At 34.9% G+C, this 18,062-nt stretch overlaps 1 protein-coding gene across 1 annotated transcript; it reads left to right on the top strand.

The window, feature by feature from the left end:
- Nucleotides 1–536: 536 nt before the first annotated feature.
- arhgef39 (Rho guanine nucleotide exchange factor (GEF) 39) lies at nt 537–14,777 on the top strand. The gene is made up of 12 exons (XM_079581282.1): nt 537–589; nt 2,786–2,962; nt 4,129–4,223; nt 4,296–4,416; nt 6,759–6,877; nt 8,074–8,144; nt 9,425–9,553; nt 9,625–9,854; nt 12,121–12,209; nt 13,346–13,418; nt 13,497–13,570; nt 14,687–14,777. The coding sequence occupies exons 2-12, from the start codon at nt 2,816–2,818 to the stop codon at nt 14,721–14,723; spliced, it is 1,185 nt and encodes a 394-aa protein (XP_079437408.1). The 5' UTR covers nt 537–589; nt 2,786–2,815; the 3' UTR covers nt 14,724–14,777.
- The last annotated feature ends 3,285 nt before the right edge of the window (nt 14,778–18,062 follow it).

Here is an 18,062-nt window from a genome sequence, read left to right as displayed (position 1 = left end):
TTTTGTAAATTTTTTGTCACATTTTTGTCATTTTTTTGTCCATTTTTTGTCACTTATTTGTCACATTTCCATCATTGTTTTCGTCTCAGTTTTGTCGCTATTTTCACACCTTATTCCCAGAAGCTTTTGGACTGGGGTAAAGCCAAACTGGAGAAAATGTGCTCGGTTCAGGTGGGAGTTAAGGGGTTAATCTTTTCTGTATACGGTTTAAATTTGACAATATTTTCGCTTCATTTTGGACACAACACTCATCTCACTCATCTCGTTGCGTATCATCATTGAAGAGATACAGAGGGAAACGTAAGGAGCGCCATCTACATTTTAGAACACTATTATGTCTCTTTGTGTGGACATAAACGTATTATTCTTGTTGTCATCAAAAAAAAAAATCGTCTCCAGCTGTTTGAAGAGGCGGATCCAAGCTGTAACATCCAATCCACACTGTCATTTAAGTTATCCAATCACAAACCGCATCACTCTTCCGGGTTTGTACTGACCAGCCAATCAGCGCCCTCCACTGAGTCACGGCTAGGAAATGCGGAAGTGAGTGGAAAGAGCGCCGAGATTCAACTTCCAGACGTTTGAGAAGGTATGTGGCTAAAACTTCGTAACTGCAGCTTTTAAATCTGCTTTACGGGGGTTATTTATGAAGAAACGCAATGTTTATTTATCTGCAAATTGTAATTATGTGAGATGGTGCCGTGTATAACCGCGTAGGGTTCGCAAAACCGGAAGACTATCTTTGTTTTGCTGCTAAAACAACATTTCTACGGTGTGTTCGCGTATGTCACTGCACAGGTGGTGATCTCTAACAGTGATGACGTTAAAGTCGCGTTTTTGTCGCAGATTATTATAGATTATTATAGAAAACGACCCCGCCCCAGAGTGTTACATTGTACTATATGTTCGCTTCCCCTCTGCTGCTTTTAGCCGTGCATAATGTTGACAATGACAACCAAGGCTATGACATTTTGTGTTTTGTGTTTCTGAGTGCAGCATATTTTAGTTAAAGTAAGTCAAATGTCAAAATACAATATCCAAGCTAACGTTATTCACCCCTTAACTCCCACCTGAACCGAGCACATTTTCTCCAGTTTGGCTTTACCCCAGTCCAAAAGCTTCTGGAAAAAAGGTGTGAAAATAGAATAGCAACAAAACTGAGACGTAAACAATGATGGAAATGTGACAAAAAAGTGAGAAAACTTTGACAAAAAAGTGACGAAAAATTACAAAAAATGACCAAAAATAACCAAAAAAATGGACAAAAAATGTGACAAAAAAATTACAAAAAATGTGACAAAAAAAAGACAAAAAAAATGACAAAAATGCATCAAAAATGTGACAAAAATGACACAAAATTGACAAACAAATAACCAAAAAAAGACAAAAAAATTAGACAAAAAATGACAAAAAAGCAACACAAAAACACAAAAAAGTGACAAAAAATGAGACAAAAAAACACAAAAAAGCAACAAAAAAACACACAAAAAAATGACAAAAAATGTGACATAAATGTGACAAAAAAAGACAAAAAATAAGCAAAAATAACCCAAAATTGACAAAAAAAGGCAAAAAAATGACAAAAAAAGACAAAAAAATGACAAAAAAGCAACAAAAAAAACACAAAAAAGTGACAAAAAATGAGACAAAAAAATGACAAAAAAGCAACACAAAAAACACAAAAAAATTACAAAAAATTTCAAAAAATGACCAAAAAAATGACAAAAAAATGACAAAAAATAACCAAAAAAAGACAAAAAAATGACAAAAAATGTGACATAAATGTGACAAAAAATAAGCAAAAATAACCAAAAATTGACAAAAAAAGACAAAAAAATGACAAAAATGCGTCAAAAATGTGACAAAAAATGACACAAAATTGACAAAAAATAACCAAAAAAATGTGACAAAAATGAGACAAAAAATGACAAAAAAGCAACACAAAAAACAAAAAAAAATGACAAAAAATGTGACATAAATGTGACAAAAAAAGACAAAAATAAGCAAAAATAACCAAAAATTGACAAAAAAGGCAAAAAAATGACAAAAATGCGTCAAAAATGTGACAAAAAATGACACAAAATTGACAAAAAAAATAACCAAAAAAAGCCAAAAAAATTGACAAAAAATGTGACAAAAATGAGACAAAAAATGACAAAAAAGCAACAAAAAACACAAAAAAGTGACAAAAATGAGACAAAAAATGACAAAAAAGCAACAAAAAAATGAGACAAAAAAAAGGACAAAAAAGCAACAAAAAAAACCCACAAAAAAATGACAAAAAATCTGACAAAAAATGACAAAGTTACAAAAATGAGTTGAATATCCCCCCCGCCTCCCAAAAAAAAGATGGAAAAAAATCTGCTGACGTGAGGAAAAAGATCCATTTAGATGAGTTTTGTAGATCTTAGCTTTCAAATGAGGCGTTACACTGGCCTACAGGATTTGGGTAAAGCTGAACTGGACAAAATGCTATCGGTTCAGGCGGGAGTTAAGAGGTTAAACCAGGCTTTAAATGTTTTTGCACCTTAAAGTAATAAATGGCGATTACATTTTATTATAGAAGGTCCTGAGTAGTGCTCGGTCCCATTACATGATCCCCGTATGGCAGGAGTCGGCAACATCAGGCCCGGGAGTCAAATCTGGCCCTCCAGCATAGAACCTCCAGATGATTTTGAAAAATATTACACAAATAAGAGAACAAATACACGATCAAGCGCTCTAAAACTGAGGAAAATCCTAATCCTATCATCAGATTAGGATTCTGACAGTATTTTTCATTTAGGTCCTGCTCCGTTGTGGGTTTTTTTTGAAGATGAGCTTCAGCCCGACCTCGTGCAGCCCTCAGGCCGGCACCATCCAGGAGCAGAGAGAGCGCTGGGACCGAAAACGCACCAGGACCATCAAAGAACTGGTCCAGACAGAGCAGCGGTACAGCCAACAACTGCAGCTCATCACCACTGTGAGTACACAACAGTACAGTCAACAGTAGTAGTAGTAGTAGTACAGAGGAGTGTGTGAATATAACTTTTAAACTGTGCAAAAAAACACATTTAAGCATTTGTGAAGTAAGGCAGTGTTTCTCAACCAGGGGTACGAGCTCTTACAGGGTTTCCGCAGGGCATTAAAAAGCATCCAAAGTCATTAAATTAATTTTTGCAAAATCAAAAGAGCGACAAAAAAAGTTGCTTGTTTTGTTCAATTCTCTTTCTTTGTTTGATGAACTGTTTGCAGACCTTGAGAAATAAAATATATGCGTTTGTGGCATTAAATATGTATTTGAGCATTACAAATGGCATTAAAAAGCATTAAGTTTGATTGTATAAACCATGACTTAGCTGTACTTGGAACTAAAAAGAAGGCGAGACTGAACAGAACTAAAAACAGAACTACCCGACCCTCTGTTTGAGAATGCTGGGCCGAGAAGATGTGACAAAAATGTGACAAAAATTCAACACAAATGTGACGAAAATTCAACACAAATGTGACAAAAATTCAACAAAAATGTGACAAAAATTCAACACAAATGTGACAAAAATTCAACAAAAATGTGACAAAAATGTGACAAAAATTCAACAAAAATGTGACAAAAAATCAACAAAAATTAGACAAAAATGTGACAAAAAATCAACAAAAATGTGACAAAAATGTGACAAAAATTTGACAAAAAATCAACAAAAAATCAACAAAAATGTGACAAATTTGACAAAAATTCAACAAAAATTCAACAAAAATGTGACAAAAATTCAACAAAAATGTGACAAAACTGTGACAAAACTATGACAAAACTGTGACAAAAATGTGACAAAAATGTGACAAAAATTCAACAAAAATTCAACAAAAATTCAACAAAAATGTGACAAAAATGTGACAAAAATTCAACAAAAATGTGACAAAAATTCAACAAAAATGTGACAAAAATTCAACAAAAATGTGACAAAAATTCAACAAAAATTCAACAAAAATTCAACAAAAATTCAACAAAAATGTGACAAAAATTCAACAAAAATTCAACAAAAATTTAACAAAAATGTGACAAGCTTAGAGGAGATTAATTCTGGATGTAGTGAAAGAACATGAAGGCAAGAGCAAATTAAATTGTACATTTTACTTTCTCTCATTCCTCAGTATTTTGTGGAGATCTTGAACGCCAAAGGAACCCTGAAGCCGGCTGCCAGAGAGAGCATCTTCAGTTCAATAAAACAGATCTACAGCGTGAACCAGTGAGTATCTCCTGCTCCGTCTGACCCTCTCCTGGGGATGTACTGTAGATTCCACTGTTTCCCTCTCGACAGGGCTCTCCTGGTTCATCTGGAGAACGGGTATGTGGGGCGAGGCTTCGAGCAGTTCTGTCCACAGCTCCATCACTACAGCACGTATGTGGACAACATCTACAACGCCCACAGGACCCTCGGGGTACGCTCGTCCGTTCAGTTGCATGTCTGAAATAGTTTTTTTTTTAGTGAGTAAAAAGTTGCACATTTTGGAGCCTTAAAGTGATAGTCTGTAGCTTTGTAAAGTGAGGAGAGAAAGTATCAAACTCCTCCCCTTTTTACACAGAAGTTATTTTGTTAACCTCTTAACTCCCACCTGAACGGATCCCCTTTTCTCTTTAATCAAAAACCTTTTTGGGAAAAAACACCAAAATAGCCTGTAAACGCAACAAAAATGTGACAAAAGTACAACAAAAATGTGACAAAAATTCAACAAAAATGTGACAAAAATTCAACAAAAATGTGACAAAAATTCAACAAAAAAGTGACAAAAATTCAACAAAAAAGTGACAAAAATTCAACAAAAATGTGACAAAAATTCAACAAAAATGTGACAAAAATTCAACTAAAATGTGACAAAAATTCAACAAAAATGTGACAAAAATTCAACAAAAATGTGACAAAAATTCAACTAAAATGTGACAAAAATTCAACAAAAATGTGACAAAAATTCAACAAAAATGTGACAAAAGTACAACAAAAATGTGACAAAAATTCAACAAAAATGCGACAAAAAAGTGACAAAAATTCAACAAAAATGTGACAAAAAAGTGACAAAAATTCAACAAAAAAGTGACAAAAATTCAACAAAAATGTGACAAAAATTCAACAAAAATGTGACAAAAATTCAACAAAAATGTGACAAAAATTCAACAAAAATGTGACAAAAATTCAACAAAAAAGTGACAAAAATTCAACAAAAAAGTGACAAAAATTCAACAAAAATGTGACAAAAATTCAACAAAAATGTGACAAAAATTCAACAAAAATGTGACAAAAATTCAACAAAAATGTGACAAAAGTACAACAAAAATGTGACAAAAATTCAACAAAAATGTGACAAAAATTCAACAAACATGTGACAAAAATTCAACAAAAATGTGACAAAAATTCAACAAAAATGTGACAAAAATTCAACAAAAATGTGACAAAAATTCAACAAAGATGTGACAAAAATTCAACAAATGTGACAAAATCTCAACAAAAATGTGACAAAAAAATCAACAAAAATTCAACAAAAATGTGACAAAAATTCAACAAAAATGTGACAAAAATTCAACTAAAATGTGACAAAAATTCAACTAAAATGTGACAAAAATTCAACAAAAATGTGACAAAAGTACAACAAAAATGTGACAAAAATTCAACAAAAATGCGACAAAAAAGTGACAAAAATTCAACAAAAATGTGACAAAAATTCAACAAAAATGTGACAAAAAAGTGACAAAAATTCAACAAAAAAGTGACAAAAATTCAACAAAAATGTGACAAAAATTCAACAAAAATGTGACAAAAATTCAACAAAAATGTGACAAAAATTCAACAAAAATGTGACAAAAATTCAACAAAAATGTGACAAAAATTCAACAAAAATGTGACAAAAATTCAACAAAAATGTGACAAAAAAGTGACAAAAATTCAACAAAAATGTGACAAAAATTCAACAAAAATGTGACAAAAATTCAACAAAAATGTGACAAAAATTCAACAAAAATGTGACAAAAGTACAACAAAAATGTGACAAAAATTCAACAAAAATGTGACAAAAATTCAACAAACATGTGACAAAAATTCAACAAAAATGTGACAAAAATTCAACAAAAATGTGACAAAAATTCAACAAAAATGTGACAAAAATTCAACAAAGATGTGACAAAAATTCAACAAATGTGACAAAAATGTGACAAAAAAGTGACAAAAATTCAACAAAGATGTGACAAAAATGTGACAAAATCTCAACAAAAATGTGACAAAAAAATCAACAAAAATTCAACAAAAATGTGACAAAAATTCAACAAAAATGTGACAAAAATTCAACAAAAATATGACAAAAATTCAAAAAAAAAAAAAAAAAAAAAAAAAACATACAAAAGGTGTCTCAACACAGCAACAACGCGAGGAAAAAGATCAGTTTTGTGGGTCTTAGCTTTCAAATGAGGCGTTACACAGGCCTATATAATGGCCAAAGAGGACAGAATGCCTTTGGTTTAGGCAGGTGGTAAGAGGTTAAACTGAGGAGTGCAGGAACAGGATCTTCAAAAGTAAATGATCAAGCTCCTCCCCCTCCTCCTGATTGGACCAGGCTGGTTAACAGGAAAAGCTCGTCTCATTGGTCGAATACTAGACTCTGATTAGTCGCTGAAATCCGGGAAGGAGGGGCTTTACAAGAATCTTTAAATATTACTTACTTTACAGCAAAATGCAAGACCAGGGGGAAGGTTTTGCACATTTTGTCTGTAGCCTGACGCCTTGTTCCCATTTCAGACGCAGCTGAAGAAGAGCAAAGCTTTCCGTCACTTTAAGAAGCTTCAGGAGAGCAGGCCGGACTTCAGAGGACAGAGCCTGGAGGAGCTGCTGGAGCTGCCCATCACCAGAGTCCAACAGTAAGAGGAGAATGACCTTCATGTTCTCTGTAATACAGTTACAGGTCACTCATAATAACGCCAGACAGAGAGGGCTAAACACTGGGTACTTTTCGATTGTTCTCTGTACTTGTCTGCCTGAGTATTGTTAACATGAACCGAAAGTATTTTCTCCAGTTCAGCTTTACCCCAATCCTGTAGGCCAGTGTAACACCTCATTTGAAAGATAAGATCTACAAAACTCATCTAAATGGATCTTTTTCCTCACGTCATCAGATTTTTTTACATCTTTTTTGGGGGGGCATTCAACTCATTTTGTAGCTTTTTTGTCATTTTGTTGGTCATTTTTTGTCATTTTTTCGTAATTTTTTTGTCACATTTTTTGTTATTTTATTGTAATTTTTTTGTAATTTTTTGTCTTTTTTATGTCATTTTTTGTCATTTTTTGTCACATTTTTTGGTCATTTTTTGGTCACATTTTTTTGTCACATTTTTTGTTATTTTATTGTAATTTCTTGTCATTTTTTGTCTTTTTTTATGTCATTTTTTGTCACATTTTTGTCATTTTTTCGTCATTTTTCGACACATTTTTGTCATTTTTTCGTCACTTTTTCGTCATGTTTTTGTCACATTTTTGTCATTTTTTTGTCACTTTTTTGTCATTTTTTTGTCACTTTTTTGTCACATTTTTGTCATTTTTTTCATCACATTTTTTTCATTTTTCATCACATTTTTTTGTCACATTTTTTGTAATTTTATTGTAATTTTTTGTACTTTTTTGTCTTTTTTTAGGTCATTTTTTGTCACATATTTGTCATTTTTTCGTCATTTTTCGTCATTTTTTTGTCTTTTTAGTCATTTTTTTCATCACATTTTTGTCATTTTTTCGTCACATTTTGTCATTTTTTTCGTCACATTTTTGTCATATTTTTGTCACTTTTTTGTCAAAGTTTTCTCACTTTTTTGTCACATCTTCATTGTTTTTGTCTCAGTTCTGTCACTATTTTCACACCTTTTTTTTGAAGCTTTTGGACTGGGGTAAAGCCAAACTGGAGAAAATGTGCTCGGTTCAGGTGGGAGTTAAGGGGTTAAACGATGCCAGTATTGTATTAAGAAATAAAGCAGCACTGAATGGTCAGGGAGTGGAATTTAGAAGGTTCTACTAAGAAAAAGGTCTTTCTGGTACCAAAACCAACCTGTCCCCGTGTTTCCCTCAGATACAAGCACTTCCTGGACGACCTGGCCGCCAACACCAGCCCTCACCACCCGGAGTTCCAGCAGCTCTCACGTAAGAAACTAAAGCAGTACTAAGTAACGTGTTTACTTAATAAATCCTTTCCGTAGTCCCTGTGGGGGTAATACAAGTGTTTATGGGATGATTGGAGGGTCTTTCATCTCCCACCGGACCGGAGTCACCAAAACACACTAATGGAATCACGAAGAAGAAGCTAGCATGCTAACGGGCAAAGCTAACTGCGGGCTAGCGTCACTTTAAACAGTATTTACAGCCAAGTTTGAGTGAAAAAAACATATTTCCATTGTATAATTGGATGTACAATATCCCTCTGTCCCTTCGCCTTTTCCTTTGTCAGCGTAGTATTTACTCTCCAAGACAATTAATAAGTTAAAAAGTCGTAACTTGCTACGACACCTGCAGTTGCGCTTATGGCCTCTAGGGGGAAGAGTTACTTAGTACTGCTTTAACCTCTTAACTCCCGCCTGAACCGAGAGGATCTTTTTCCTCACGTCATCAGATTTTTTTTCAGCATTTTTTTGTTGGGTATTCAACTCTTTTTTTTATTTATTTTTTTCCATCACATTTTTGTGACATTTTTGTCACTTTTTCGTCAATTTTTTAAATTTTTTTGGTCAAATTTTTATAATTTTTTTGTCTTTTTTTCACATTTTTGTCATTTTTTTTCTTTTTTTTTGTCATTTTTTGTCACATTTTTGTCACTTTTTCATACATTTTTTGTCACTTTTTTTGTCCATTTTTCATAAATTTTTTGTCAATTTCTTGTGATAATTTTGTGACATTTTTGTCACAGATTTTTTTTCAGCATTTTTTTGTTGGGTATTCAACTCTTTTTTTTATTTATTTTTTTCCATCACATTTTTGTGACATTTTTGTCACTTTTTCGTCAATTTTTTGAATTTTTTAATCAAATTTTAATCAAATTTTTGTCATTTTTTTGTCACATTTTTGTCATTTTTTTTTTCCACATTTTTGTCATTTTTTTGTCAATTTTTCATCAATTTTGTGTCATTTTTGTGTCACATTTTTGTCATTTTTTTTGGTCAAATTTTTATCAAATTTTTGTCACATTTTTGTCTTTTTTGTCAATTTCTTGTGACATTTTTGTGACATTTTTGCCACTTTTTCATCAATGTTTTCTCACATTTTTCTCACATTTCCATCATTGTTTTCGTCAGTTTTGTCACTATTTTCACACCTTTTTCCAGAAGCTTTTGGACTGTGGTAAAGCCAAACTGGAGAAAATGTGCTCGGTTCAGGCGGGAGGTAAGGGTTTAATGTAACTTCCTTACGTAGTTATTTTTCTGCTGTAGGAGCGGCGGAGGCGGTCTCTGAGCTGAGCGCCCGCATTGAGGAAAACGCCAGACGCCACGAAAACCAGCTCCAGCTCCAGAGGGTCCAGCGGCTCATGACCAACCGCAGAGTCCGAGTCAACACACCAGGTAACCACCACAACTAGGGTCCCACAAATGTCTGAAAATATAGGATATGTGTGACCCGCTGTGTGTCGCAGGGCGCTGGTACATCCGCGAGGGCTGGCTGAAGGTGGTGCCCCCTAAAGGCTCGGAGGCCAAAGCGCAGATGTTCTTCCTCTTCTCGGACATGCTGATGCAGACGCGACGCTCCGCCGGCCTCTCCCTGTCCAGCACGGAGAGGTTCGAGGTGCGCCGGGTGTTCCCCCTGGACCAGTGCGCTGTGGAGAAAGTGTTTGGACACACGCGGAGCCAGGGTGGTCTGCTCAGCGTGAGTAACAAGGCCGTGGGAACCCAGGGTGCTGAGGGCCCTGCAGCACCCCCTGGTGGATAGTTTGTGAACTGCAGGCAATATCAACCCCTTAACTCCCACCTGAACCGAGCACATTTTCTCCAGCTTTACCCCCAGTCCAAAAGCTTCTGGAAACAAAGGTGTGAAAATAGCGACGAAAACAAGGATGAAAATGTGAAAAAAGTGAGAAAACATTGATGAAAAAGTGACAAAAAATTTACAAAAAAGTGAGAAAAATTTGACGAAAGATTGAGAAAAAATGGACGAAAAAGTGATAAGAATTTGACAAAAAAAATGCGAATAATTTGACGAAAAAGTGACAAAAAAGTGACAATTTTTTTTTTTAAAAATGACACAAATTTGACAAAAGAGTCAGAAATTTTTTACGAAAAATGTACAAAAAATGGACGAAAGAGTGATAAGAATTTGACAAAAAAATGTGAATAATTTGACGAAAAAGTGACAAAAAAGTCACAAAAATTTGACAAAAATGAGACGACTGCCCAACAAAAAAACTGATGAAAAAAATCTGACGTGAGGGAAAAAGATCAATTTAGTTTTGTAGGTCTTTCAAATGAGGCGTTACACTGGCCTACAGGATTTGGGTAAAGCTGAACTGGAGAAAATGCTCTCGGTTCAGGCGGGAGTTAAGAGGTTAATAAACAGGATTCATGCACAGAAAAGTATTTTGGGGGTAAATTTTGTCCCTCAGCGCCCCCTAACTAAAACATCCTCCCACGGCTCTGGTGAGTAGCATCTGTACCTGCAAATTTAATCATTCTAGACTATTGTAGCCTCAGAAACTAATATTGTTCTGAGAGACCGAGCTGCATTAAAGGGATATTTCAGGATTTTTGACATAGGGCCTCATTTCCTAGTTAGTGTTGCTGATTTCTGGAGATATTTTTTTTGTAATTCATGCAGTTCTTATGTTTTGAAGAGTTTCGTGGCGCTAGGCTAGTGCATGTCTATGGTATCAGCTAGCCTGCATTAAAAACAGTGTGACCCGCTCCACAGAGCACCTGAGGCAAATCACTTATAACACCAGACTGACCATATAAATGTTTGTGTCCATAGAGTCATTTTAACCATTTAAAAGAACTTATATTTGAGCAGCATCAGCTTCGTGGTTGTATAAGCTACGCAGCGGCGGAGTGATCTGCTAGAAAATAGTCCCTCAAAATGCGATCATTCATGTGATGCAAGGTCAGTTATATTCCAAACATTATTCTGTTTATATGAAATACATTTCTAGACATTTATATGGTTAGTCTGGTGTTATAAGTGATTTGCCTCAGGTGCTCTGTGGGTCAGACTGTTTTTAATGCAGGCTAGCTGATACCATAGAAATGTGCTAGCCTAGCGCCACGTAATTCTTCAAATATAAGAACTGCATGAATTACAAAAAAAAAAAAATCTCCAGAAATCAGCAACACTCTGGATAACTAGGAAATGAGGCCCTATGTCAAAAATCCTGAAATATCCCTTTAAGGTTCAAGTCCAAATAAAAGGTGTGAGACACAGTTAAAACTTCTCTTAGACACATTTAAATGTTTCACCATGTTGACCGCCAGTTTGAGGTCCACGAAGGTGGTGTGTTGGCTCCATCCGGGGTAGAAATAGAAGCAATGAAATAAAATCAATAAAATTTCTTAAAATCAAAACCAGAATTAAATAGATAGGGTCAGCTACAAGAAGGTCCATTCTGTCAGTGCTGAAGGCAGAGGAAAAATCTGCAAAGGGGATGCTCATCAAAAGAGAGTATTGGAAAAGCAGCTGGCTCAAGTTCTAGACTCTAGAGGATTGATGTTGCATCACCTACTGTATCTCTGCTCTATAAGCAAACTGAAATTCATATAGATGATTAAATGTTTCAGTTCTTACTTAGACTAGATTAGTTCTTGTTGAGTTTGTATTGGTTTATGCTGCTTTTTTTTTTTTACCTTTCCGAAGACTAATTGCAATCTCAATGATAACATTTTGAGAATCCTAAAGGCTGCAGTTGTTTGGCTGAACTAAATGTCCCTGTCCCAATAAAAATCCCAGAGGTCTCCATCTGACGGACACACCCTTACACAAAAACACAACCTCAAATGTGCAGAAGTTCAGTTTTAGTCCTGATTTTCCTCATTTCCTGATTCTGTATTTTTGTTTTGACACAGTATGATGAATTTAGATTGAGTATTGTAGTTTATTCTAGTTTGTGCAGCCCCTTGTAGTTTCGGATGTCTCTGTTTCTTTGCAGCTGTCGTTCCCGAAGGCCAAGCTGCTCCTGATGTCCAGTGACCAGGACGACTTCAACGACTGGTTCAACTGCCTCACCTCTGCAGTCAGGTCATCCTCTGCCCCCTGTCCTGTTCCTCCTCTACCCCCTCTGCCTCCTGTCCTCTGCCCCCTCTGCCCCTCTCCAGGTTTAGCCCCGTTAGGATCTTCATCTCTTTGCAGTGAGATATAGGATTAGGGGGAAAATCCTGCACTGTCACTCAAAAAGGTGTTAATTCCGTCATGCACGAGCTTAATATAGAAGCTGCAGTTACGCATAAGACCTGAGGTGGCAGTAGTGAGTATAAAATGACTAACTTGCGTCTAGTCCCTTTAAAGCAGTACTGAGTAACTTGTTGACTTTAACATCTTAACTCCCGCCTGAGAGGATCGTTATCAAAAAAAAAAATTTCCATCATTTTTTTGTTGGGTATTCAACTCATTTTTGTAACTTTTTTGTCATTTTTGGTCACATTTTTGTCATTTTTTTGTCCGTGCTTATCACATTTTTATCACATTTTTTGTATTTTTTTTTGTCAAATTTTTATCACATTATTGTCATTTTTTGTCACATTTTTGTCATTTTTTCTTCAGTTTTTATCACATTTTTGTGAAAAAAAATAACAATTTTTTTGTAAATTTTTTTTTTTTTTTTGGTCCAATTTTTATCACATTTTTGTCACATTTTTTTGTCATTTTTTTGTAATTGTCAAATTTTAGTAATTTTTTGGTCATTTTTTGTCACATTTTTGTCATTTTTTTATCACATTTTTGTCCCATTTTTTGTCATTTTTCCGTCAAATTTTTATCACAGTTTTGTCACATTTTTTGTCATTTTTTTGTTGCAGTTTGGTCTTTTTTTTTGGGAGAAAATGTGCTCGTTTCAGGTGGGAGTTAAGGGCTTAATAAATCGCTTCCGTAATCCATAAGCAACAAAGGTCCGTTAAACTTGACAGAATAAAGGCAAGTTAAGAAACATAGAGGATTTATTCCCTTTAAGACAAGTTGGGTTTAATTCAATATCTTTTGACAAGGAACTTCAGTTCATAGGTTCACATCGGTCTGTCGAATCCAGATACTCAAATATTTTCTGTTTTCTTGTGACTGGAGTGGGGCTGGGGGTCAAAGGAACTGTCCCCATGAATGTTTGGTGCGATAACTCCTGGAAAAGCCAAATTTGAAATGTTTTTCCTTGTTTTCGTTGACAGGAAGCTGCAGTCCAAGTCCACGGTGATTCAGGAGAAGCCGCCAGAGAGCGCCCCCCGCAGGAAGAGGACAGCGGTGAGGATCCAGGTCACGTTAAGAGCTGTGCAGCGTCGGACACTCGTCAAACCTGTAAAATGTTTCTGTTCTGAGCAGCTGAGCGAGCAGAGTCCTGACAACACGGACAGCAGCGCCCCCAAGAGGAGCAGACCGGAACCAGCAGGCCAAAGGTAGGTTTATATTAAGCTCTTAACTCCCGCCTGAACCGAGAGGATCTTTTTCCTCATGTTATCAGATTTTTTTCCATCATCAACTTTTTTGTCATTTTTTTGTCACATTTTTGCCGTTTTTTTGGTCACATTTTTGTCATTTTTTGGTCAAATTTTTATCACATTTTTATCACATTTTTGTCATTTTTTGGTCTTTTTTGGTCCCATTTTTATCATTTTTTTGCCATTTTTTTGGGTCACATGTTTGTCATTTTTTGGTCCATTTTTTATCACATTCTTGACACATTTTTGTCATTTTTTTTGTCACATTTTTGTCATTTTTTGGTCCAATTTTTATCACATTTTTTGTCACATTTTAGTCATTTTTTGGTCTTTTTTGGTCACATTTTTGCCGTTTTTTTGGTCAAATTTTTGTCATTTTTTTGTCAATTTTTTGTCATTTTTTGGTCAAATTTTTATCACATTTTTGTCACATTTTTGTCATTTTTTTGGTCTTTTTTGGTCCCATTTTTATCATTTTTTGGTCCATTTTTTATCACATTTTTGACACATTTTTGTCATTTTTTTGTCACATTTTTGTCTTTTTTGTCACATTTTTGTCATTTTTTGGTAATTTTTTGTCACATTTTTGTCAATTTTTTTTGTCTTTTTTGGTCCCATTTTTGTCATTTTTTTGTCAAATTTTTATCAAATTTTTGTCATTTTTTGGTAATTTTTTGTCACATTTTTGTCATTTTTTTGGTCCAATTTTTATCACATTTTTGTCATTTTTTGGTCTTTTTTGTCACATTGTATTTTTTATGTCAAATTTTTATCAAATTTTTGTCATATTTTGGTCACATTTTTGTCATTTTTTTGTCCATTTCTTGTGACATTTTTGTGACATTTTTGTGACATTTTTGACACTTTTTCATCCATTTCTCGTCACTTTTTTGTCAATGTTTTCTCACTTTTTTGTCACATTTCCGTCTCAGTTTTGCTTTCTTCCAGAAGCTTTTTTCCTGGGGTAAAGCCAAACTGGAGAAAATGTGCTCGGTTCAGGTGGGAGTTAATGGGTTAACCTGGGGGATAAAACCTGTTATTAAATCTGTGCTAACATCCATGTGCTCCCTTTAGCGCAGAGACCCCGTCGTCCAGCTGCACCATTCTGTGACTGACCTCACTTTGCCAGTTTAAACCAAAAAGTGCCTCCTTTGCTACTTTTATCATTCCTTTTTTGTCTCTTGTATATGCAACATTTTTACATCACTTTAACATATTTTATATCCTTTTCTTGTGTTTGTTTTATGGATCTGCAATGATCAGATGCCCTTCAGCCAATGTGCAATATGAATATGGCCGGGCCTGACATTCTGCATTCTTTTACTCTGAGAAAACTGAGCCTGAATGAGGACCAAACCAGGACTAAACCAGGTCATAAAGAATTAGACTGAAACTAAATTAAAAGTAGGTAATGATTCCAAAACTATGGCTAAAATCTTCAGATATTTTTGTTGACTCAAACTAGATAGAATGAAAAAATAGAATGAAAAAAAAAGGGACTAATAACATGTGATATTTAATGTTCTTCGCTGCTTTTTCTGGCAATCCTTTAACCTACAGATTATTTTATAACGATTAGGCGATTAATCGATCTTTATTTGAATTTCTTAAAGTATTTGTGTGAGGCTCTTGGTGCTGATTCTGCTTTCGGATTGGGTGAGACATGTTCAACGTACAAAACACTGCATACCCTAACTTTAAAGCAGTAATAAGTAACTCATGCCCCTAGAGGCCATAAGCGCCACTGCATTTTACGTTTTTTTACTCATTAATTGTCCGTGAGAGTAAATACTACGCTGACAGAAAAGACAAAGGGACAGAGGGATATTGTACATCCAATTACACAATGGAGATGTTTTTTTTTCACTCAAACTCTGCTGTAAATACTGTTTAAGTGACGCTAGCCCACAGTTAGCTTTACCCGTTAGCCTGTTAGCTTCTACTTTGTGATTCTATGAACACCAAGGGCCGGACCTCACTATTGTAGCTAAAAGTTAAGAACCATTTTCTGCAAATGCCAATGTTTTGCATCAGTGGTTCTAAAGTGGTCCGGCTCCGAGACCCGCCATTAGCTTAATGACAAAGTGTGACCCAAATAAAACTGTCATTTGTCACATAAAATATTGCATTTACCACATGTTTTTATTGAACAAGCCGTAGATTTGCTTTGAAGACTGAAATTATGATCAAAACAACCCAATAGTGTGTTTCCGTGTAGTTTCAGATGGAAAATATTGAAAGAAAGTTCCCTGTAGGCTCGCGACCCTCTTTTGAGTCCCCGACCCACAAGTTGAGAATCACTGTTTTACTTTATATATATGACCAAGTGGGATGTTCTGCAAAGACATTTAAAAAATACACCATAAAAAGACACTATTTCTCGCATTGTTAGTGTACTTTAACAGGTATTTGCATAATCATATTTCTCAAAATCCTATTGGGGGCCAGAGGCTCTGTGCTGGAGGGCCGGATTTGCCCCCCGGGCCTGACGTTGCCTACCCCTGGACTACGGAAAGGATTCATTAACCCCTTAACTCCCACCTGAACCGAGCACATTTTCTCCCGTTTGGCTTTAGCCCCAGTCCAAAAGCTTCTGGAAAAAAGGTGTGAAAATAGCAACAGCGCTGAGACGAAAACAATGAAGGAAATGTGACAAAAAAGTGATGAAAAATTGATGAAAAAGAGGCAAAAAAGTCACAAGAAATTGACAAAAATTTACAAAAAAATGACAAAAATGTGACGACAATTTGACAAAAAAAAAAAAAAAAAAAAAAATGTGATAAAAATTTGACCAAAAAAAATGACAAAAATGTGATTAAAAAATGACAATAAAATAACAAAAATTTGACAAAAATTTGATAAAAAATTGACAAAAAAAATTACAAAAAATTGACGAAAAAAAAGAAAAACATTTGATAAAAAATTTATGAAAAAAATCAAAAAATTTATGAAAAAATGACAAAAAAGTGACCAAAAAATGACCAAAATTTGATTAAAATTGACAAAACGACAAAAATGTGACAAAAAAATGACAAAAATGTGATTAAAAATTTGACCAAAAAATGACAAAAATGTGACAAAAAATGACAAAAGATTGATAAAAAAAATGACGAAAAAACGACAAAAATTTGATAAAAATGTGCCAAAAAAATGACAATAATACCCAACAAAAAAATTATGGAAAAAAAATCTGATGACGTGAGGAAAAAGATCCTCTTGGTTCAGGCGGGAGTCAAGAGGTTAAGCAAAAATACAAAAATCTTCATGTCATTCTCGCTCTATTTGATTGTTTACCACAAATAATTAATCCATTACTAAACTATTTCAATAATCTGCCCTTTTTGGCTCTTTCAAACTGTCTCAGATGTTTTTAGTCCCTTTTCATTTTCATGGTCATTCATTTATTCATTAACTGCTTTTAGTAATAACTAAAGTCAGCAAAACCACCACTTTGACTAGACTTATGAACACTGTTGAACCAGGACCGAACTGGGACTGAACCGGGTCTTCAGCTGTGCCAAAGCCGGACCGAAGCAGGACTTGCACACTCCTCACTGGTCAAACAGAACTCGGGACAATCTTTTGTGTTTGTATCTACTGCCTCCGCCCCAGTTCAACACGGCTGTTTAACTGGGAGGGACTCGCTGCTAAAGGCCAAAGCTACTAACACGATATTTATCTTTTCATTTTGATTAAAACCTGGGATATTATTGAATGTTTAAAAAGAAAAAAATACTCACTGTCTCCTGCCTGTCAGTTGGGGATTGTGGGTTTGATTCTGTTTTTGTCTTGTACTTTCACTACTACTTCTACTACAACTAGTACTAATGTCCCATATGCCAGGGGAAGGCAAATTCTCTGGGTTGTGGCTCAGCAGTATTTGTACTTTTTGTGTATAAAATAAATCATATTTGTAAGTATTTGACCTTTCAGTGACCCAGCGGGTGCAGGGGTTGGTTATATTGACAGCTTTACTTTCTATCCCAGCTTTTAGTCCAAGTTTTTTTGGGGGGTTCTGGGAGGTTTTCAGGATGGAATGTAGGCGTTACCATGGAGACGGTTCCATCAGCAGTGAAAACCTATCAGAAACCCCTAAAGACAGTTGGTCCAGGAGCATCCAGAGGCCACCTGGATGGAAAGTAAAGGACAAGGTGCCATGTTAACCACCCACACTTCCACTGGGTCACTGTAAGGTCATACACACAAAGTTCCATAATGCAACTTTAACCTCTTAACTCCCGCCTGAACCGAGAGGATCTTTTTCCTCACGTCATAAGATTTTTTTTCCATTGTTTTTTTGTGGGTATTCAACTAATTTTTTTGGTCATTTTTTGTCATTTTTTTGGTAATTGTTTGTCAAATTTTTGTCTTTTTTTTTTTGGTCAAATTTTTATCACATTTGTCATTTTTGTCATTTTTTGTCGTTTTTTTGTCATTTCTTTTGTCATTT

This window comes from Gobius niger (assembly GCF_951799975.1).
Source record: "Gobius niger genome assembly, chromosome: 22".
NCBI lineage: Eukaryota > Metazoa > Chordata > Actinopteri > Gobiiformes > Gobiidae > Gobius > Gobius niger.
This window is presented reverse-complemented; position numbering and strand designations above follow the sequence as displayed.